At 43.5% G+C, this 22,792-nt stretch overlaps 1 protein-coding gene across 5 annotated transcripts in view; it reads right to left on the reverse strand.

Moving 5' to 3' along the window:
- The window catches only part of SMARCE1 (SWI/SNF related BAF chromatin remodeling complex subunit E1), an 85,195-nt gene that overhangs the window by 44,912 nt on the left and 17,491 nt on the right, over positions 1 to 22,792 (reverse strand). For 2 of the 5 annotated variants that reach the window (XM_069237604.1, XM_069237603.1), the window contains exons 3-7: positions 8,606 to 8,649; positions 5,490 to 5,594; positions 2,779 to 2,841; positions 1,804 to 1,884; positions 1,298 to 1,429 (exon numbers count right to left, since the gene is read on the reverse strand). In XM_069237604.1, the coding sequence (XP_069093705.1) occupies positions 1,298 to 1,429; positions 1,804 to 1,884; positions 2,779 to 2,841; positions 5,490 to 5,594; positions 8,606 to 8,649 (425 nt within the window). The remainder of the gene's footprint in view (positions 1 to 1,297; positions 1,430 to 1,803; positions 1,885 to 2,778; positions 2,842 to 5,489; positions 5,595 to 8,605; positions 8,650 to 22,792) is intronic. The other 3 variants (XM_069237605.1, XM_069237606.1, XM_069237607.1) reach the window with 3 other exon arrangements.

Consider the following 22,792-nt stretch of genomic DNA (forward strand, 5'->3'; position numbering starts at 1 on the left):
GACATAAAATGTACATTACAATCAAACATTTAAAATCATAGGTATGAAGCCTTATACATCTTACAGAAGTGCAAACATTTAGGGGCATTTGGATTATGGATGCCCCAAATCTCAACACTAGGATGAGAAATCACTGTTTTCACCTAGGTTGTATCAGAGTAATTGGTCAGAAGGAGGCTTAAGATGTCAGACTAACAGAACATATTGGACTGAGGACCTCGGCGAATATCAAGACTTTACTTTTCAGGACTGGCTGTGAAACCTCGTGGGGTCAAAAAAAAAAAAAAGTTGAGAGCATATCACTCAATTATAAATAACAACCAATTTGCAATACTTTAAGGGGCACGGAGAAGTACATGTCACTGTTAAACCATACCTATTTAATGTAAAATGTGATCATATCAAACAATGAAAAGTTTGAGACACCCGGTTTCCATTATGCAACCATCAGGACAACCTTATGATGAATAATCTTATATTATATATATATATATATATATATATATATATATATATATATATATATATATATAACACCTTACAATAAGAGTGTTTTAGAATAGTCCTGACTGTCTATATTTGCTAGCTGGTAGCTCACAGAAGCCCACTCAAGTTTGATATCACTTCTTTTTCAGATACATATCAGTTTCTCAGTAAGACTGATTCATTTAGGGCCTGCATACAGAACCACCTAAAGATACTTAGATGCTGGAGCACCAAATACATAGCGATTTGGAAATTAAGGAGGGTATTGTTGCTGTGTGATTAAACTATTATCACACCTTTCTGCTGAGGAACACAAAGCACTAGCTTCAAGCAGAGTTCAGTGGAATTCCAGATCCTCTGACAGTCGACTTTGAGCCGGTTCAGATAACCTCAGCTTGAAAAAAACAAAATGACCTGGCAGTGACTCAAACTCACTAGTTCTAAAGCTCAAGGTTGAACCATGCTTTTTAAGTGGTAAAATAAGATTCCCTTACAGTTAGGGGTGCTTAATGATGCTGATAACGGTATATCTAACCCCACTCCCTGCGGGTGTTATTTTATTATTATATGGACATAGTCGCTTGATCTCAGAGGCTGCCTTGCGGAAATGGACAAATAGGACCCGATTTTATTTTTAGGTGATAAGACCTGCTACGATAATATTCTCGTCTAATCTAGATCTGTAGGGGAGAGGTTCGCACTACATAAAAAGGTAAAAAATTAAAAGGGCTATGCCGAATAAAAGTCGGCATTAGGCTATGATTAGGAGATGGCAGATTATTTTTGTAACTAGTGAAAGGTCTCTCCGTACCTTTTCAGCTTCATATTCATTCAAGTACTCTTGCTTTTCCTCATCGGTAAGGTCTCGCCACATCCCGCCAATGATCTTTCCAATCTCCCACAGCTTCAGGTCAGGGTTGGATGCCTTCACCTGGTCCCAGACCTGGACAGAGACAGAAGGAGCTTTACCATCATCTTAAAATGCACTTGTCTAAAGCATGCTCCTGTTGGGTCTGTCAGAAAATACCGCACACAAACTGGTAGGTACAAGGCGGCACGTAGAGCTGCATTACTTTTAGGAGCAGTCAGGGGAGCTGTGCTCTGTCCTCTCTCTGTACGGGACTGGTCAAGGGGAGGGAGCCGAAAGGCTAATGGGCCCCGATTGTACAGAGGATCCTTGTCCTCTGCATGATTAGTGTGTGGGTTACGGTTTCTAGCAGTGCCTAGAAGCTGTTTAGTCAGTGTTTGGCAGCAAACAAACTCTTACCCGGGCAACATCGATTAGTTTGGAAAATTGGTCCATCATTTAACACCTACCTTTCTGCTGTACCTCATGTAGGGCATCAACGGCTTATCTGGTGGCTTAGGTGGTTTGGGGATGGTTATACCAGAGGATGCCTGAAAGAGACCAGTCAGACATATCATCAACAAAGGCCTTTGAACCTGAAAGTCATCCTACAGCTAAAGAGCCAAGCTGTATTCCCAGACATGTGCAACTTTCGGTTGACAGAAACTTGATGCACTTTCAGGTTGCTTGGATGCAGCTCCACTATAGTACAATACTAGAATGCAATATCGCTTGATGTATGGAATTTTAATGTATTTTGAAGCAAGGGCGGTGACTAAGCACAAGCATTTTCAGTACACTTACAAAATACAGATGGGAAGACGCTGGAAACTATATGAAATGAATGGACACCAAAAAAACAAGACTGGTGGTACAGGCATAGAGTTTATTTTCACCTATGCAAAAAGCTTAAGAGTTATTTTAGCAGCATGCATGCAGCAGTTTTTAAATAGTTACTGAAATCCAAGGGCAAGAATTTGAAAGCCCAGTAAACGGCCACAGACTTCATCGGTCAACCATACCGACGGATCCACAAAATTGTTCAGATATAAAAATCAAATGGGTCTATATTTAAAGCTACACATATATAGTGGGCTTCTAGTGTTTTACTTTAATTTTTATTGAGACATTCTAGAAATACCCAATTCAACTGTACTCATTTTACCCCCCTCCGAGGGGATTAAAGTGGACAAGAAATCCTCTTTGTCTCCCTTGGAGAAGTCAGTTGCTGAGTTGGCCCTCTGGGGATTCAAACCTGGGAGCTACAACTGGTGCATACAAAATTAGCTCTTGCTGCCCAAGAGCACAAGCTTGAAAACACAACGAATGTGTCTGATGTGGTTAAATAAGCAGCAATTTTTCTAACAAAGAGCCTACACGTTATGCGGCTTCAGAGACGAAGGAACAGTAACACAACAAATGAAGTTTCCACAAAAAGAACCTACCAATGACAGTGGCTTCGTTTCTGTCCTATTCTCTACCAAGTTCCAGTTAGTACTGTCTTTAGACTAGAAAAAAAGAAAGGGTTTTGCTTGGCCACATCAAGCGATCTAGAAAACTCTCCCACCCCTCTCCCCACGGGAATAATTCATTAAGACATACTACTTGCAAACCACTTGATGAATTGTTTAACTGGTAGGTCAACAGGAATTCCATAAACAGCTGCTTAATAGAACTATTACAAGATCTTTAGACGCCTACTTTCAAACTGTGGTGTCTTCTAAAGCACGCATGAGCATTCCATAGCTAGACTGGGCAAAAACGGCATACTTACATTGACCCAAGACCCCATTTAAATAGGAAATAGGTATCTAAACTGATGGTACACAGTTTTTGCCTAGGGAGCTCTTTTACACAATTAAATATTATCCTTTGGATGGACACATATTCAAAGTGAGTGAAGTTCCAACTATCCGCCTACACAATGATGTTACATCTCCAACATACACTCTATACACACTTACGACACAGGGTATTTCAGAGGACACCTTTGACGCGATGGTAGTGTAGACAAGTCTTCAACTCCAAGACATCTGTTGTCAACCTCAGGACTGAGATCACCCAAATGGAAAGATATAGAACTGTAGGTGACAGACTGAAAAGCATACCAACCAAATGGTGTATTTTCCTCTTTTTCCTTACCTGCCATCCAGGCTACGACAAATGAAAACTATTAAACCAGCTGCTTTTATTGATTGCTTATTATATTCTTTTCGATAGATTAGTAGAATTGTATTAATTATCTTCAAAGTGGCCAATAACAAAATAATGGGAAGGGCAAAGGAAAGCATTAGGACTTGCATGTGACTTGAACTGTAGTTCCCTACATAGGGTTTCATCCAGGGTGATAGGTTCAAAGCTGGCTCAAATACGAAAAACATTTCAATGTCTAATGCTACAAACTTTTAAATGCCACAATGCCTAGTCATTAGGGAGAAACATTTTTTTTTTTGCTTCTTCCACTAGGAAGAATCACTCCTAATCTAGTCATTGTTGCTTCTGGGATGCCAAAGTTAGGAACTGCAATCTCTATATTCTCTGTTCCTGAATGTACAGATAAACTACAAAAGCCTTTTACTGACTCCGGAACACCTTAAAAGACACTGAATCTAGCAGTAGTCTTTTTCACTGCACCTGTATCCCCTAAATCTTGCTAATATGCCTCCTAGAAATACTGATGACACGGCCAATTTACTCATAAACAAGATTGGTTTCTATGATGTTGAAAAACAGCCTAAAATAATATTTCCTCAAGACTATTTTAAGGCCTCATCTGCAGACTGCTTTAGCTGTCCGGTTCCCTGAGACCTCTTCTACAATACTATGGGCCCAGTGCCTATCGTTGATTGGTTTTCATAACAATCTCATCTGCTTGATTCTTTTGAGATGGCTTACCTTTCTCTTGCATTTCTCTCTCCCCAGGAGTGTAGTTTCTTCACCATCCTTTTGATTGGATTAATGGTAGACCTCCACCGCTTACATTCAGGGAATATTTTTTCTTTTAGCACTTCATGGAAGTGCATGCATTTTCTTGCTCCACCCAATGTGCTACTTCCCTCCTCACACCCCTGCTCCTCCAGCATCTCCCAATATGCATGCATGGTGACATGTACATATATGTCATCATGCTGTGGTCAGAAATTTTCGAGGGGGGCATTACAGATGCTGTTCAGCGCCAACAACCATTTAAAAAAACAAAACATTTTTTTGCCTTTTTGCTGATGCTAAATGGCAAAAGCAACTACCACTGACAAAGCCAAATAGTCAGCCAATGGCTTTTATAGGCATGACCAACTAGTTTGCTAATGCTTTAGTGTGATCAGGCGTCATGGATTTGCGACAATAGTGTTTTTTTTCACAATCTGCCCTAGCAAAATGCAGTAAATTTAGCATATGTTCCAGTCTTCAGAGAAGGTCGACAGAACATATTGGGAGACGAATTTTCATGTGTTCTGTGCCAGAGTAGCAGCCTTCACCAGAAAGCAATTTAATTAACACAAAATATACGGAGCGTAAAATCAGCATTTAAATAGCCGACAAATAAGGAATTTTATGTTCTTACGCCAATCAAAATTTGATAAACTGTAGGCCTATTTCTATTGTCAGAGAAGGTTATGGTTTTTGGATTTTAAAGTCTGCTCAATTTACAATGCTTGTTTTAATTTCTCAATCAAGTTTCACAATGAGATAACGGTTTGCTGTGTAGGCTGAATGCATAATACTTATCTATTTAAACAGCTAGCTGAAAGACTTGGTCGGGCGTCTACCGTCCACTGAACAACTAGCTATGCAAGCATATTTCAAAGCTAGACATGTATGTAGAGCTAAGAAACCCATGCTAAATTATTACTGATTTCCAAATCCCCATTTCTCTCTTCTGCACATGAAAGCGGTTTAATTCTTTGACTTAACATTTCTTAAACAACGTATTCATCCGCTTCCATGCCTTTTCACCGTCATGCGTTTCCCCCCAGAGAACTCAATATCGACATGCCATAATAAGACTGTTGTGCTCATTGACCTTTTCTTTTAAACAGCAATTAGCTTGTGAAATCACAATCTGTAAGCAGCCATATTTATGGACAGCCTAAGCCGAGCTCAAGCCAGGCCGGATTCCAGGCTAGGCCTTGTAATGTAGTAGTTTTGAGTGTCCTACCGTAGCCCGGCTGTTGCTGCCTGCGTTCCCGCCCAGCCTGTAGTTGTTGTAGGCCAGATGGCTGTATGGATTGTATCCCACAAACCCTGGTGTGCTTGGAACTTGCTGATGGAAACAAATGAGACAAAAACACGGATGAGAAATGAGTTTAAAAACAAGAAACCAATGAAAATGGGTCTGCAGAAAGCATGTAAAGGCAACTCAAAATTTAGACAAGCAGTGATATGCTGCGCATACTTTTCGTAAATGTGTGAAATGTCCCTTTAAAATCCTTTTTGAGCAAAAAAGGTTTTTAACAGGCAGGAAAAATGGCAACATGTCCAAAGTAATACAAAGTTGGAAAAATTGGGTAATTTAAAGCAGCAGCACCACCAAAACCTGAACTGCACCTGCAAGAAGTTAGCACAAAATAGTAGCATGCACCTAGTGTTACCTGAATAGTAGAGCAATCCTCAGACGAGAAAAATATGCATTTGAAGTTTTTAAAATCCTTCTCCAACTCAATCCCTGGCACGAGTAAAATTACATATAATATCCTAGCGCATAAACACTATGTAAAATAGCTCATATCTCTTCACAACACCAAGACCACATCAAACATGTTTTCTTGTCACAAAACCATAAATGATATTCCTAAGTGCATGAAAAACGGTATGACATAAGAGGGGAGCGGCAACAAGGATCAACGCAGAAGGAAAAATGTACCAGGAACATTCAACTTAACCTGCAGTTTTGGTAAGACTGCTGCTTTATTGAAAAACAAAAATTGAAGCAGCAACGAAGGGTACAGAAGCAAATACCTAAAAAAAAACGTTCCCCACAGAAAAAAAAATGGATGGTCTTTACAGAGAGCACAATTACAGGCTGGTCGGTGGTATTGCTCTTTTGGAGAATTCCTTCAAGTATGTACTTCTGTCTACTGATGTTTTAGAAGCAAACAATCAGCAATTCTGCACACCAAATATATATATATATATATATATATATATATATCCTAAAACCACAGCAGCAAAAATGGAATGAGAAGCAGGTCTAAATGCCATTTGTGATAGACCCCAATAGTGTGTAACTGTTCCCTAACACCACCACGGAGGAATGATTGCTTTGGGAGCAGGAAGAGTGAGCACAGAGATGGTGGTGAGCCAGCTGCAACCAGACTTTTTCCTGAACATAATTTTACAATAAAAATGTTGCTTTCTTGTTCACCCCACAAAAATAGATAACATTTTCAAAAGGTCAACAAGAGAAAAAAATACTGTAATGTAAGAAATATACCTATATTAATCTAAACCGATTTAAAACAACTCCTTCAAACTCTACTGGTTAATAGTAACTAGGGGCAATGCTGTACAATGTGACCGAGACATGTCAGGATACATTTGATCATGTTTAACTAGTCACTGGGAAACTGCCTCGGATGTAGCAGGCCCTTGGACTCTATGTTAGTTATCATATTCTACATAGATGTGCATTTTCGGAATAAAAGTGCACAGGTTAATGTTTAAGAAATGGAAGTAAATGAGACAAACTAAAGCCAAACAGGATTGGTTGGCCACAGTTTTTGTCCATAAACGTCCTTGACAGACGATTCACTATGAAATCCAGATACAAAAAGAAAACTAGTCACAAGTATTATCGACTGACACATAAGAATGCACCAACGCCCCCATCTAAAATATAGCAACATGTGCGCTTCTCACTTTCATAGTATACAAGTCTTCTTTCAAATAACCAAATAACGGAAGCTATAATTTGCAATGGGATTGGGTAATAACTGCTCACGCAAACAAAATAAATAAAAAACAGGCAAAAAACAAAGGATTATGTTGTAGACAAGTGTAACGAGAGCTTCACTTAGTTGATACAGCAGCAACTAGCCTGACTGCACGCAGAACAAATATTGGCAACAACCTATAGGCTTGTAGATACACGTTACATAGAAAATGACATTGGGAGCCATCTTGCTTTAGAATTAGTGTAGGTCCTAACATGCACTTAAAAATACATTTTACAAAAATAGTTGTATAAGAAGCAGAGCAAAAGCAGGGGATTCTCCAGGTGTTAAATTAGGTATTTCAAGATCTGGTTTTACTATCAAAACTAGCATCTGCAAAAGAAGCAGCAATTTTGAACAAAGAACCCCATGCTTTAAGCTCGAAGTGCATTCACTCCACACCCACATTCTTCCAAATACCTACTTTACCTAGCACATGAAGTTCACATCAGTTTTTCTACAAAAGACCTGAATGACGTGAATAGATCGGACTGACTGAAAGAATGACAGTACTGCAAAGGCAAAGAAGTATTTTCAAATCTAAAGCATGCATTTTTTGCAAAACTATGTAGTGACTGGTCCTAAAACCCTTATCTTCCGGGGCCACAGACAAACACAAACAAATAGAACTTTCACTGAACACCTCTAATCACTAGAAAATAATCTCCCCAATTTTAAACTAGTAACATCTTACTATCAAAAGACAGAATTCCCAATTTAAGTAAACGAGTGCAGAACCATTCCAATAATCACACAAAAACATCCACAAGGTCAACAGGTTGCTTCCCTAGAGTACTAAACATAATAAAAGTTTTAGCAAACGTCCACATTCTACCAAAATGCTGTAAAGCAGTAATTGCCAGCTACACCAGTGGAATCCATATACATATATGAACTGGAATTTCATATCATATGACGTTCCGCTCACAGGGAACGCCCTCGCCTTCCGGTAGAATGTAAGCCTTTGTTTCCGGAATTTCCATTGAATTTAGAGTCGAAATAGAATAAAGATACTTGCGGGCAAAATGCATTTGAGCAATAAATCTTTATATACCAAAAGATAACATGGCCTTAAAATACAATGTTTATATGCTAGATATATGAACCTGCCAACTGAAAAGCAAACATGTGAAAAGGTAAGTGCGCTTTAAAACTTTTTTTTTTCCCCAAACCCCTTTTAAGCAGAATAAATATTTTTGTCTTTTCAATCTAAGGTAAATACAGTACATATTCCTATACACTCGGTATGCAACACATTAGACGAGTTAAGGAAATACGATTTATCTTAACATTTCTACTGATGTCAACATTTTCAGTAAAATGTTTAAATAGTGTCACTTACTGCTGCAGGAGCCGGAACCGGCGCCGGGGCATATGAGAGTCTCTCTGATTAAAAAAAAAAAAAAAAAAAAAAAAAATACATAAATTTAAAGTAAAATAATTTGTATTCAAGCAATATGAACATTTCAACACTATGCTTATCCCGCCCAGAGTCAGATTCAGATAGTTCAAAGAGCACCAAAGAAAAAAGTAGCTTTACGCCTTCCATACAATAAGCATGAAACCTTCATTTCAAATAGTTTAGCAGCATAAAACCCTGTGTAACATTTGTTTAATATATTAACCCCATCCCATCATCCGCCCACACCAAGTACCACAGTGACATGGTATGTGGATTTGTAGAGCGCAGCTAATCACTCGTGAGGGGATCTGGGCATTCTTTTAAGATTAAGCGATTATAAACACACTGCAAAGAGAAGATTTGTACTGTCAATACCTCTATAATACATAAAACGCACTTACTGAGGTTAGGGAAGCTGTCGAAACATGTTTTAACACATACAGCCAAGACAAGAGGATTTAGTTTTGGTATAAACCAGCACTGTTAAAGCCAATAGGTCTGGCTTAGGTTGACTGCTTTTTGGCTTGTTTTGCATGTTTTTTGTGAAACCTTTATTGCTGTGCGAGCTGTTGGGCCCACGCTAGCAAAAACTAGTTGAAAGCAAAAATACAGGGGGCAACCATGCCAAGGAGGCATTTCCTTACACAACCCCCCCCCAAACGAAAGAGGATGAGACTAACCTTTCCCAAGAGAGTCTTCATTTTCTAAGTGGAAGAACCTGGAAAGGCCATCTGCATTGGCATGGGCAGTCCCAGGTCTGTGTTCCACTATAAAGTCCATTCCCTGTAGGGAGATGGACCACCTCAACAGTTTAGGATTTTCACCTTTCATTTGCATCAGCCATTTGAGAGGTCTGTGGTCAGTTTGAACTAGGAAGTGAGTCCCAAAGAGGTATGGTCTCAGCTTCTTCAGGGACCAAACCACAGCAAAGGCCTCCCTCTCAATGGCACTCCAACGCTGCTCCCTGGGGAGTAACCTCCTGCTAATGAAAGCAACAGGCTGGTCAAGGCCATCATCATTTGTTTGGGACAAAACTGCCCCTATCCCATGTTCAGAGGCATCTGTCTGCACAATGAACTGCTTAGAATATTCTGGAGCTTTTAGAACTGGTGCTGAGCACATTGCTTGTTTCAGGGTGTCAAAGGCCTGTTGGCATTCCACAGTCCAGTTCACTTTCTTGGGCATTTTCTTGGAGGTGAGTTCAGTGAGGGCTGTCACAATGGATCCATATCCCTTCACAAACCTCCTGTAATACCCAGTCAAGCCAAGGAATGCCCTGACTTGAGTCTGGGTTTTTGGAGCTACCCAGTCCAGAATAGTCTGGATCTTGGGTTGGAGTGGCTGAACTTGGCCTCCACCTACAAGGTGGCCCAAGTAAACCACAGTTCCCTGCTCTATCTGGCATTTGGATGCCTTGATAGAGAGGCCTGCAGATTGCAGAGCCTTCAAAACCTTCTTCAGGTGGACCAGGTGATCCTGCCAGGTGGAGCTAAAGACAGCAATATCATCAAGATAAGCTGTGCTAAAGGACTCCAAGCCAGCAAGGACTTGATTCACCAACCTTTGGAAGGTGGCAGGGGCATTCTTTAAACCAAAGGGCATAACAGTAAACTGATAATGCCCATCAGGTGTGGAGAATGCTGTTTTCTCTTTTGCTCCAGGTGCCATTTTTATTTGCCAGTACCCTGCTGTCAAGTCAAAGGTACTTAAGAATTTGGCAGCACCTAATTTATCTATGAGCTCATCAGCTCTAGGACTTGGATGAGCATCTGTCTTGGTGACAGAATAGAGCCCTCTGTAGTCCACACAAAACCTCATCTCTTTCTTTCCATCTTTGGTGTGAGGTTTGGGGACTAAGACCACTGGGCTAGCCCAGGGGCTGTCAGAGCGCTCAATTACTCCCAATTCCAGCATCTTGTGGACTTCCACCTTGATGCTTTCCTTAACATGGTCAGACTGTCTAAAGATTTTGTTCTTGACAGGCATGCTGTCTCCTGTGTCCACATCATGGGTACACAGGTGTGTCTGACCAGGGGTTAAGGAGAAGAGTTCAGGAAACTGTTGTAGGACTCTCCTACAATCAGCTTGCTGTTGGCCAGAGAGGTTGTCTGAGTAGATCACTCCATCTACTGAGCCATCTTTTGGGTCTGATGACAGAAGATCAGGGAGAGGTTCACTCTCTGCCTCCTGATCCTCATCTGTTACCATCAACAGATTTACATCAGCCCTGTCATGGAAGAGCTTAAGGCGGTTCACATGGATCACCCTCTTGGGGCTCCTGCTTGTGCCCAGGTCCACCAGGTAGGTGACCTGACTCTTCCTTTCTAGCACTGGGTAAGGGCCACTCCATTTGTCCTGGAGTGCCCTGGGAGCCACAGGCTCCAGAACCCAGACTTTCTGCCCCGGTTGGAACTCAACCAGTGCAGCCTTTTGGTCATACCAAAACTTCTGGAGCTGTTGGCTGGCCTCAAGGTTTTTGGTTGCCTTTTCCATGTACTCTGCCATTCTAGAGCGAAGGTCAAGTACATAGTCCACTATATCTTGTTTAGGCTCATGAAGAGGTCTCTCCCAGCCCTCTTTAACAAGAGCAAGTGGTCCCCTTACAGGGTGGCCAAACAGAAGTTCAAAGGGTGAGAATCCTACTCCCTTCTGTGGCACCTCTCTGTAAGCAAAAAGCAGACATGGCAAGAGGACATCCCATCTCCTTTTGAGTTTTTCTGGGAGCCCCATGATCATGCCTTTTAATGTCTTGTTGAATCTCTCAACTAAGCCATTAGTTTGTGGATGGTATGGTGTAGTGAATTTGTAAGTCACTCCACACTCATTCCACATGTGTTTTAGGTATGCTGACATGAAGTTGGTACCTCTGTCAGACACCACCTCCTTAGGGAAACCCACTCTGGTAAAGATACCAATGAGGGCCTTGGCTACTGCAGGGGCAGTAGTCGACCTAAGGGGAATAGCTTCAGGATACCTAGTAGCATGATCCACTACTACTAGGATGTACATATTTCCTGAGGCTGTGGGAGGTTCCAGTGGACCAACTATGTCCACACCCACTCTTTCAAAGGGGACCCCCACCACTGGAAGTGGAATGAGGGGGGCCTTTGGGTGCCCACCTGTCTTACCAGTGGATTGACAGGTGGGGCAGGAGAGGCAAAACTCCTTAACCTTCTGGGACATATTGGGCCAGTAGAAGTGGTTGACTAACCTCTCCCACGTCTTGGTTTGTCCCAAATGCCCAGCAAGGGGAATATCATGGGCTAAGGTCAGAATAAACTCTCTGAACGACTGAGGCACTACCACTCTCCTAGTGGCACCAGGTTTGGGGTCTCTGGCCTCAGTGTACAGGAGTCCATCTTCCCAGTAGACCCTAAGTGTTCCATTTTTCTTGCCCTTGGACTCTTCAGCAGCTTGCTGCCTAAGGCCTTCAAGAGAGGGACAGGTTTCTTGTCCCTTACACAGCTCCTCCCTTGAGGGTCCCCCTGGGCCTAAGAGCTCAACCTGATAAGGTTCAAGTTCCAAAGGCTCAGTTCCCTCAGAGGGCAGAACTTCTTCCTGAGAAGAGAGGTTCCCTTTTTCTGACTGTGTTGCAGTTGGTTTCCCAACTGACTTTCCTTTTCTCTTAGTAGGCTGGGCCATTTTTCCAGACTCCAGCTCTACTTTTTCACCCTGTGCCTTGCATTGTGCTCTTGTTTTTACACACACCAGTTCAGGGATACCCAGCATGGCTGCATGGGTTTTTAGTTCTACCTCAGCCCATGCTGAGGACTCCAGGTCATTTCCAAGCAGACAGTCTACTGGGATGTTTGAGGAGACCACCACCTGTTTCAGGCCATTGACCCCTCCCCATTCTAAAGTTACCATTGCCATGGGATGTGCTTTAGTTTGATTGTCAGCATTGGTGACTGTATAAGTTTTTCCAGTCAGGTATTGGCCAGGTGAAACCAGTTTTTCTGTCACCATGGTGACACTGGCACCTGTATCCCTCAGGCCCTCTACACTTGTCCCATTAATAAAGAGCTGCTGCCTGTATTTTTGCATGTTAGGAGGCCAGGCAGCTAGTGTGGCTAAATCCACCCCACCCTCAGAGACTAGAGTAGCTTCAGTGTGGACCCTGATTTGCTCTGGGCACACTGTTGATCCCACTTGGAGACTAGCCATTCCAGTGTTACCTGGATTGGAGTTTGGAGTGGGACTTTTCTTGGGACAGGCCTTGTCTCCAGTTTGGTGTCCAGACTGACTACAGTTTCGACACCAGGCCTTTTTGGGATCAAAGTTTTTACCCTTGTACCCAGGATTGTTTTGTGAAGAGGCTCTGGGCCCACCCTCCTGTGCAGGTTTTTGGGGGCCTGTAGAAGACTCTTTACTATTTTTATTTTTGGCTGTCTCACCACCTTTCCCCTGGGGAGGTTTTGTGACCCCTTTCTTTTGGTCACCCCCTGTGGAAGTTTTGGACACCCTTGTCTTGACCCAATGGTCCGCCTTCTTTCCCAATTCTTGGGGAGAAATTGGGCCTAGGTCTACCAGATGCTGATGCAGTTTATCATTGAAACAATTACTTAACAGGTGTTCTTTCACAAATAAATTGTACAGCCCATCATAATTACTTACACCACTGCCTTGAATCCAACCATCTAGTGTTTTTACTGAGTAGTCTACAAAGTCAACCCAGGTCTGGCTCGAGGATTTTTGAGCCCCCCTGAATCTAATCCTATACTCCTCAGTGGAGAATCCAAAGCCCTCAATCAGGGTACCCTTCATGAGGTCATAAGATTCTGCATCTTGTCCAGAGAGTGTGAGGAGTCTATCCCTACACTTTCCTGTGAACATTTCCCAAAGGAGAGCACCCCAGTGAGATCTGTTCACTTTTCTGGTTACACAAGCCCTCTCAAAAGCTGTGAACCATTTGGTGATGTCATCACCATCTTCATATTTAGTTACAATCCCTTTGGGGATTTTCAACATGTCAGGAGAATCTCTGACCCTATTTATGTTGCTGCCACCATTGATGGGTCCTAGGCCCATCTCTTGTCTTTCCCTCTCTATGGCTAGGATCTGTCTTTCCAAAGCCAATCTTTTGGCCATCCTGGCTAACTGGATGTCCTCTTCACTGGGGTTATCCTCAGTGATTTCAGAGGTGTTGGTCTCTCCTGTGAGGGAACCAGCATCTCTGACTATTATTTTTGGAGTCAGGGTTTGAGGGACCCTGTTCTCCCTAGATAGGACTGGTAGGGGGGAATTTTCCTCCAAGTCACTATCCTCTTCCTCTGAGTTGCCACCCTCAGAGGGGTTGGCCTTTTCAAACTCTGCCAAAAGCTCCTGGAGCTGTATTTTGGTAGGTTTGGGGCCCATTGTTATTTTCTTTATTTTACAGAGTGACCTTAGCTCCCTCATCTTAAGATGGAGGTAAGGTGTGGTGTCGAGTTCCACCACAGTCACATCTGTGCTAGACATTTTGCTTCTAAAAGTTGGAATACTTTTTAAGAATCTACAACTGGTTCTAGAATCTAATTCAAACTTTTACAAACTTTTAAACTCTAAAAGAAATGCTAAACAGGATCTAACACAAGGCCCTAGCAGGTCTTTTAAGAATTTAGAAAACTTTTCAAATTGCAAAAATCAATTTCTAATGACAATTTTGGAATTTGTCGTGTGATCAGGTATTGGCTGAGTAGTCCAGCAAATGCAAAGTCTTGTATCCCACCGCTGCCACCAATGTAGGAAGTTGGCTCTGTATGTGCTATTTCAAAGTAAGGAATAGCATGCACAGAGTCCAAGGGTTCCCCTTAGAGGTAAAATAGTGGTAAAAAGAGATAATACTAATGCTCTATTTTGTGGTAGTGTGGTCGAGCAGTAGGCTTATCCAAGGAGTAGTGTTAAGCATTTGTTGGACATACACATAGACAATAAATGAGGTACACACACTCAGAGACAAATCCAGCTAATAGGTTTTTATATAGAAAAATATCTTTTCTTAGTTTATTTTAAGAACCACAGGTTCAAATTCTACATGTAATATCTCATTCGAAAGGTATTGCAGGTAAGTACTTTAGGAACTTTAAATCATAAAAATTGCATGTATACTTTTCAAGTTATTGACAAATAGCTGTTTTAAAAGTGGACACTTAGTGCAATTTTCACAGTTCCTAGGGGAGGTAAGTTTTTGTTAGTTTTACCAGGTAAGTAAGACACTTACAGGGTTCAGTTCTTGGTCCAAGGTAGCCCACCGTTGGGGGTTCAGAGCAACCCCAAAGTCACCACACCAGCAGCTCAGGGCCGGTCAGGTGCAGAGTTCAAAGTGGTGCCCAAAACACATAGGCTAGAATGGAGAGAAGGGGGTGCCCCGGTTCCGGTCTGCTTGCAGGTAAGTACCCGCGTCTTCGGAGGGCAGACCAGGGGGGTTTTGTAGGGCACCGGGGGGGACACAAGCCCACACAGAAATTTCACCCTCAGCAGCGCGGGGGCGGCCGGGTGCAGTGTAGGAACAGGCGTCGGGTTCGCAATGTTAGTCTATGAGAGATCTCGGGATCTCTTCAGCGCTGCAGGCAGGCAAGGGGGGGGTTCCTCAGGGAAACCTCCACTTGGGCAAGGGAGAGGGATTCCTGGGGTCACTTCTCCAGTGAAAGTCCGGTCCTTCAGGTCCTGGGGGCTGCGGGTGCAGGGTCTCTCCCAGGCGTCGGGACTTTGGAGTCAAAGAGTCGCGGTCAGGGGAAGCCTCGGGATTCCCTCTGCAGGCGGCGCTGTGGGGGTTCAGGGGGGACAGGTTTTGGTACTCACAGTATCAGAGTAGTCCTGGGGTCCCTCCTGAGGTGTTGGATCTCCACCAGCCGAGTCGGGGTCGCCGGGTGCAGTGTTGCAAGTCTCACGCTTCTTGCGGGGAGCTTGCAGGGTTCTTTCAAGGCTGCTGGAAACAAAGTTGCAGCCTTTCTTGGAGCAGGTCCGCTGTCCTCGGGAGTTTCTTGTCTTTTCGAAGCAGGGGCAGTCCTCAGAGGATGTCGAGGTCGCTGGTCCCTTTGGAAGGCGTCGCTGGAGCAGGATCTTTGGAAGGCAGGAGACAGGCCGGTGAGTTTCTGGAGCCAAGGCAGTTGTCGTCTTCTGGTCTTCCTCTGCAGGGGTTTTCAGCTAGGCAGTCCTTCTTCTTGTAGTTGCAGGAATCTAATTTTCTAGGGTTCAGGGTAGCCCTTAAATACTAAATTTAAGGGCGTGTTTAGGTCTGGGGGGTTAGTAGCCAATGGCTACTAGCCCTGAGGGTGGGTACACCCTCTTTGTGCCTCCTCCCAAGGGGAGGGGATCACAATCCTAACCCTATTGGGGGAATCCTCCATCTGCAAGATGGAGGATTTCTAAAAGTTAGAGTCACTTCAGCTCAGGACACCTTAGGGGCTGTCCTGACTGGCCAGTGACTCCTCCTTGTTGCTTTCTTTGTTCCCTCCAGCCTTGCCGCCAAAAGTGGGGGCCGTGGCCGGAGGGGGCGGGCAACTCCACTAAGCTGGAGTGCCCTGCTGGGCTGTGACAAAGGGGTGAGCCTTTGAGGCTCACCGCCAGGTGTCACAGCTCCTGCCTGGGGGAGGTGTTAGCATCTCCACCCAGTGCAGGCTTTGTTACTGGCCTCAGAGTGACAAAGGCACTCTCCCCATGGGGCCAGCAACATGTCTCTAGTGTGGCAGGCTGCTGGAACTAGTCAGCCTACACAGACAGTCGGTTAAGTTTCAGGGGGCACCTCTAAGGTGCCCTCTGGGGTGTATTTTGCAATAAAATGTACACTGGCATCAGTGTGCATTTATTGTGCTGAGAAGTTTGATACCAAACTTCCCAGTTTTCAGTGTAGCCATTATGGTGCTGTGGAGTTCGTGTTTGACAGACTCCCAGACCATATACTCTTATGGCTACCCTGCACTTACAATGTCTAAGGTTTTGTTTAGACACTGTAGGGGTACCATGCTCATGCACTGGTACCCTCACCTATGGTATAGTGCACCCTGCCTTAGGGCTGTAAGGCCTGCTAGAGGGGTGTCTTACCTATACTGCATAGGCAGTGAGAGGCTGGCATGGCACCCTGAGGGGAGTGCCATGTCGACTTACTCGTTTTGTTCTCACTAGCACACACAAGCTGGCAAGCAGTGTGTCTGTGCTGAGTGAGAGGTCTCCAGGGTGGCATAAGACATGCTGCAGCCCTTAGAGATCTTCCTTGGCATCAGGGCCCTTGGTACCAGAAGTACCAGTTACAAGGGACTTATCTGGATGCCAGGGTCTGCCAATTGTGGATACAAAAGTACAGGTTAGGGAAAGAACACTGGTGCTGGGGCCTGGTTAGCAGGCCTCAGCACACTTTCAATTGTAAACATAGCATCAGCAAAGGCAAAAAGTCAGGGGGCAACCATGCCAAGGAGGCATTTCCTTACACACTGCCCCTGCAGTCCAGGGCCCTTGTTTGGATAAATAAATAAATACTGCTAAAATCAAAAATATATTAACAAAAGCTCCACAAACTGCCACTGTAGTCCCTAACAGTGAGGGGTACTACTTTGTGGTTGGATGTGCTACTTGTGAGAGAGAAGAATGCTGTAACTCAGGTAAGCCAATGGCTTGAGTGGGCAGACCATGCTGTGTGCTGCATTAGTAGGAATTAAAATGTGAACGAAACAACTGACCAATGGGTAAAAATGGCAGTCTGAATGCTCCTGTGGGCAGTTAAATTATAGATAAATTTCAGTAAAAACAAAGGGTCTTGGCTAAAAGCAGACCTAACAAGCAGTGGCAAAGTCAATAGGTTTCACCTTTGTTTTTTCTTTTCATCTAACTGGATACTAAAATATCAGAAAATTATAATGTTTATTTTAAATTTAATAAACCGTTAATAGTTGTTTATTAAATCGTCGTTATCACTACATAAAACAACTAATAATGGTTTATCAAATTTAAAACGTTATAACATTTTTCTAATATTTGTAATCAAGTCAGATAGAAAGAAGAAAAAGGGGAAATCTACTGGCATGGCGCATGCGACGAAGATGAAAGAAGACGGCAGTGAAGACAAAAGACATGACACCATGCTTTAAAGAATGAAGAACAAAGTGAAAAAAAGAATACATTACTGCTGCCTTTACACTTAACTCCCATCATTTCTTTTTACGATTACAATTTATATTTTGTTTATTATCACTTTTATTAATGGTATCGTGCGCTGCAGATGCTAGCGCGCTCTTTGTTGTAGTTCAGCACTCTAAGAGGTTGTGTCAGGCTTTAATGTATACTCTTTCATCCGTAATGGTCTCCATCTGCTAAATGGATACCTGGACGGCAGTATATCAATAGCCAAACTTTGCTTGTAAGAAGCACACATTGTCTACAGTGCCACAAACCCACAAAACGGTGACGTTAAGCGATATAAAAAATTTAAAAAAACGCAATATTTACTGCCAAAAAACCCAAGCAGTGATGTCACAGTGTTATTAGCAAAGTGTGCAAGGAATCAATGAGTTATTTGAAGAGGATTGGGTGGCGACTGTACCTTTGCACCTCACTTGTAGGCCTCCGGCTCCCTACTACAGAATCCGTATCCTAAAGATGGACCGACTCGTTCAAGCACAAATTAAAACAATCAAGTGCTAAAAGAGATTATTTCTGAACCTGGTTCACTGGTATCGTTTAATGTGTAACTCAAGACACACAAGCAGAGTACAACTATGACACAGGGTTCCCACAGCAAGAGCATGAAGGGTGTTTTAAGAAACGGCATAATCTCCACAAATACCAAAACAATTACAAATCCTCATTGTTGCCACATGATGTTTACAGAGCCGTGCTTGGGTTTAAGAGAATCGATCTCAATCTCTCTCTCCGTCTCTCGCCCTCAGACCCCACCCTCTCCCTCCTCATCCTCCTCCTCCCTTCCAGGTTTTTAGCTCAGTGGGTTGAACGTCCTGTGCAAACATGGACATGTGACAGGTTCTATATGTGCAGGCAGGAATGATGCAGCATTTTATTGTTTCTAGGGCGATTCAAAATGAGTAATGTTGCCAGTAGGCTGTCCAGTTAGTGATATGTCCTGTATTAATGGTTACGGTCAGTTATCAGCAAGGCCACTGGAATTATGTGGCAAGAAAAGCCATATTATGTGGCACAATGCAGCACATTTTGTTATTGTACAATTGCTTCTTCCTGGCAGAATGTCCTCAGTCCAGAAGGATTCTAACTATGTAGGGTCAAAGATCCAATACTTATACTCATTTCTTCCTTTGAGATAGGCAAACTTCAAAGAGAAGTCTCTGTAGTGCACAAGACCCGTCCTTCCCCTGCCCTGGCCCCAGACACACTCCAGGAGGTTGGAGACCGCTTTTTGTGAGGACAGACACAGCCCTATACAAAGGCAAGTATCAGTTCCTCCCACCACTCAAGCTCAGGAAGAGCCATCAGGATATACAGGGCACACCTCAGCTCCCTTTGTGTGAATTTCTAGAGTGAATGCACAAACAAGATATCATCCTGACCAGACGTGTATACCCGAGACAGGTAAAGGCATAGAACTGTTAAGCAAAAAACACGCCCACTTTCTCAAAGTGGCATCTGCCCCATACAATTCAAAAAAACAACTTCACCAAAAGATATATTTTTAAATTGTGAGTTCAGAGACCCGAAATGCCATATCTCCATCTGCTCCCAATATGAAATTACACTCAAGATATTTCAAGGCAATCCCCAGGATACCTTATGGGAGAGATAGGTCTTGTAATAGTGGAAACCAAATTTAGCATTATTTGGCTATCATGACATGTAAAACACACCAGTACATGTCCTACCTTTTAAGTACACTGCACTCTGTCCATGAGGCTGCCTTAGGACTACTTTAGGGGTAACTTACATGCAATAAAAAGGGACGGTTTGGGCCTGGCAAGTGGGTGCACTTGCCAGTTCCAGATGGCAGTTTAAAACTGCACACAGACACTACAATGGCAGGCCTAAGACATGTTTGCAGGGCTACTAATATGTGTGGCACTATCAGTGAGGCAGGCCCACTAGTAGCATTTGGTTTATAGGCACTGGGGACACCTGGTGCACTGTTCTATGGACTTATTAGTAAATCAAATGACTATTATGGATAAACCAATCACTAATATGATTTATATGGGGGAGCACTTGCACTTTAGCACTGGGCAGCAGTGGTAAAGTGCCTTGAGTCCTAAAGCCAGCAAAAACGAAATTCAGCACAATGTCAAAACCAAGAGGTCAGAAGCAAAAAGACAGGGAAAACCACGCGAAGAGCTGACAGTTCGAACACATGCTCTGTGGCATCTGTCTGCATCACAAATTCCTTGGAAAAAAGTCAGGAGCCTTGAGCACGGGTGCGTTGCACATGGCCTTCTTCGGGGTGTCAAACGCAGTCTGGCACCCCCTGTACAGATCAACTGATGTGGTTGCTTTCTGGAACTCAGCTCTGTCAAGGGGGCAACAATGGTCCAATACTCCTTGACGAATCTCCTGTAGTATCCGGTGAGGCCTAAAGAGGCCTTCATCTCTGTCTGGATCTCAGGGGGTGCCCAAGACAGAATGGTCTCAACCTTGGCTTATAGAGGTGCCACTTGGCCGCTTCCTACCTGGTGTCCCAAATACACCACAGAGCCCCGCCCTATATGGCACTTAATAATCTTGATAGCGAGGCCTGCACTCGGCGGAGCCCTCAACACCTCTTGGAGATGGTGCAAGTGGTCCTCTCAGCTAGAGATGAAGACAGCAATGTCAACTAGGTAGGCGGCACTGAAGTTCTACAACTCAGCAGGGACCTGGTTGACCAGCCTCTGGAATGTGCCAGGGACATTCTTCAACCCAAAATGCATAACATGGAAATGATAATGCCCCTCTGGCGTTGAGAACAGACCTCTCCTTGGCCAAGGCAATCTGCCAGTACCCAGACGTTAGATCAAATGGGCAGAGGAACTTGGCAGCTCCCAACTGGTCAATGAGCTCATCATCACAGGGGATGGAAAGAACGTCAATCTTAGCGATGGCATCGAGCCCACAGTAATCAACACAGAACATCAGTTCCAGGGTGAGACCAGGAGGAGCAGCCTTGGGGAACAGATCCACTGGGCCGTACAAAGGACTGTTGGAATGCCCACTCACCCCTAGCTCTAGCATCTTAGAGACTTCCTGTCTGGTGCTGATCCTCACTCTATCAGTCAACCTGTAAGACTTGTGCTAAACAGGTAGACTATCCTCAGGGTCAAGCTGGTGGGTACACTACTAGGTGACTCCAGGGATGAGTGAGAACATGGAGGTGAACTGTCCCAGTAACTAGTGAGTCATTGTGCTGTGTTAGGGTCAGAGTAGAGAAGTTCACACCTTCTACTGGCCCATCCTACTCTTTGGAAGACAGGAGGTCGGGGTGAGCTTCACTCTCCTCTTCCACCTCATCATCCGTGACCAAGAGCATGGCCAACTCAGAGCTCTCAAAGTGCGGCTTAATGAAATTCATGTGCAGGACCCTCAAAGGATTCCTCTGGGACTGACTGTCCACCTGATCAGTGTCTTACTCGTGCGCTTTCGCTGCAAATGGCCCTAACCAATAGTCTTAGAGCACACAGGACTCTACCGGGGACATCACCCACACTTTCTGGTCAGGCTGAAAGTCAATCTGAGTGGTATTCTGGTCACACCAGCATTTCATGTCCTTCTGGCTAGCTTCCAGATTATCCTGTATGAGCTTCCGGAAGCTGTCCGGTTACTGAAGGCCAGCATGTAACTGAATACATCCTGAGGGGGCTTTTGCTCCCAGCTCTCCTTCACCAAATTGAGAAGCACGTCAAGTCAATTTTATTGTATGATTATTTAAAACCTTTACAAACAAAGCAATTGAGAGTTTTCAGCTTGCAAAGTTAAAAACACCATATTATAAAAAACAAACACCACAAAACTCAGACCAGAAAGATTCCACTGAGCCAGTATTTAAAAGATAAAACAAGAAAAAATAAATGCAAAGTGCAAAATAGCTCTACCTTTATTCTTGCTCTTCTTTTCGATCAATCGAAAACATAAAACAGGACAGACATTTGACTCAATTGAAAAAACAATGTGCAAAGCACGCAAGGTCGGGTCCCATTGTAGGGCAAACAAAACTACAATCAGCACACAAAAGAGACATGTTACAGGATTATCTTGATCCCAGACTACCCCAATGCAGGAGCAAGCAATGCTATTTAAAGGGTACCGGTGCAAAGAGAGGTTTTGAACAATGTCGTATTGTAAAAACACTAAACAGCAACTGGTACCAAAAAGAGAACAGCCGATTTGGTCATTGCAATATGCAATTACAGCAATGGGGGAGGGGACCAGTCAGTAAACAGCATGTATAGTCACTAAAGTGTAATGTGCAAATTGTGCTGGAAGCATGATGAGCCACAGCCTGTTCGCAGACAGTGATGAAATTAATATTAGGACCGCGCGTATAAGTAGTAGCATTTTTAAACGGGCTAAGACTGGCCCGAAATTGAACAAGCAATGTTAAAGAGCACAGATGTTAGAAGATGAAGGGTGCACAGTACAAAACAAGTAAATAGTAAAAGTAGACTAGAGCCTTTACCAGCATGTTACCACAGCACTGGTAGAATTGACTTTGTCCAGTTTGGTAACAACGATCTGGAGAAACTTGACAGTTGTGACACTTAATAAATTGTTAGTAGGATTTAGGCTAGCAATTACTGCCTGCTGGCAGGAGCGAACTTCAAAACAAATTAAGTCAGGACAGAGAAGGATTCTCCTTTAATGCAGCACTAAAGGGTGGTACATAATATGTGGATTTGTTTCTTTTTCTTGGCCACAAAGATGGCATCTTGTGTCTTGGGATTCTGAACAACGCCATGCCAGAAGGTGAGCACACAGGTTCTGCTCGGCAAGTCTTAATGCCACAAGCCTAGTCTTAATCCACAAAGGGTAAGTACTGGTGCTACAGTTCTGCTGTGCGCTGGAGGAAAAGGAGTTAGTAACGGACCATGCATGAGAGCTAAATCCTCCAGTCTTTACAGTTTTTTTGCTATGGTTGTTAGTTTTTGAGAATCTGATGAGAAAGATGTTTACTCCAAGCCTCAGTCAGTGAGAATTCAGACAGTTTATCATCCAGATGATGCCTCT

This window comes from Pleurodeles waltl, chromosome 6 (genome assembly GCF_031143425.1).
Source record: "Pleurodeles waltl isolate 20211129_DDA chromosome 6, aPleWal1.hap1.20221129, whole genome shotgun sequence".
Classification (NCBI taxonomy): domain Eukaryota; kingdom Metazoa; phylum Chordata; class Amphibia; order Caudata; family Salamandridae; genus Pleurodeles; species Pleurodeles waltl.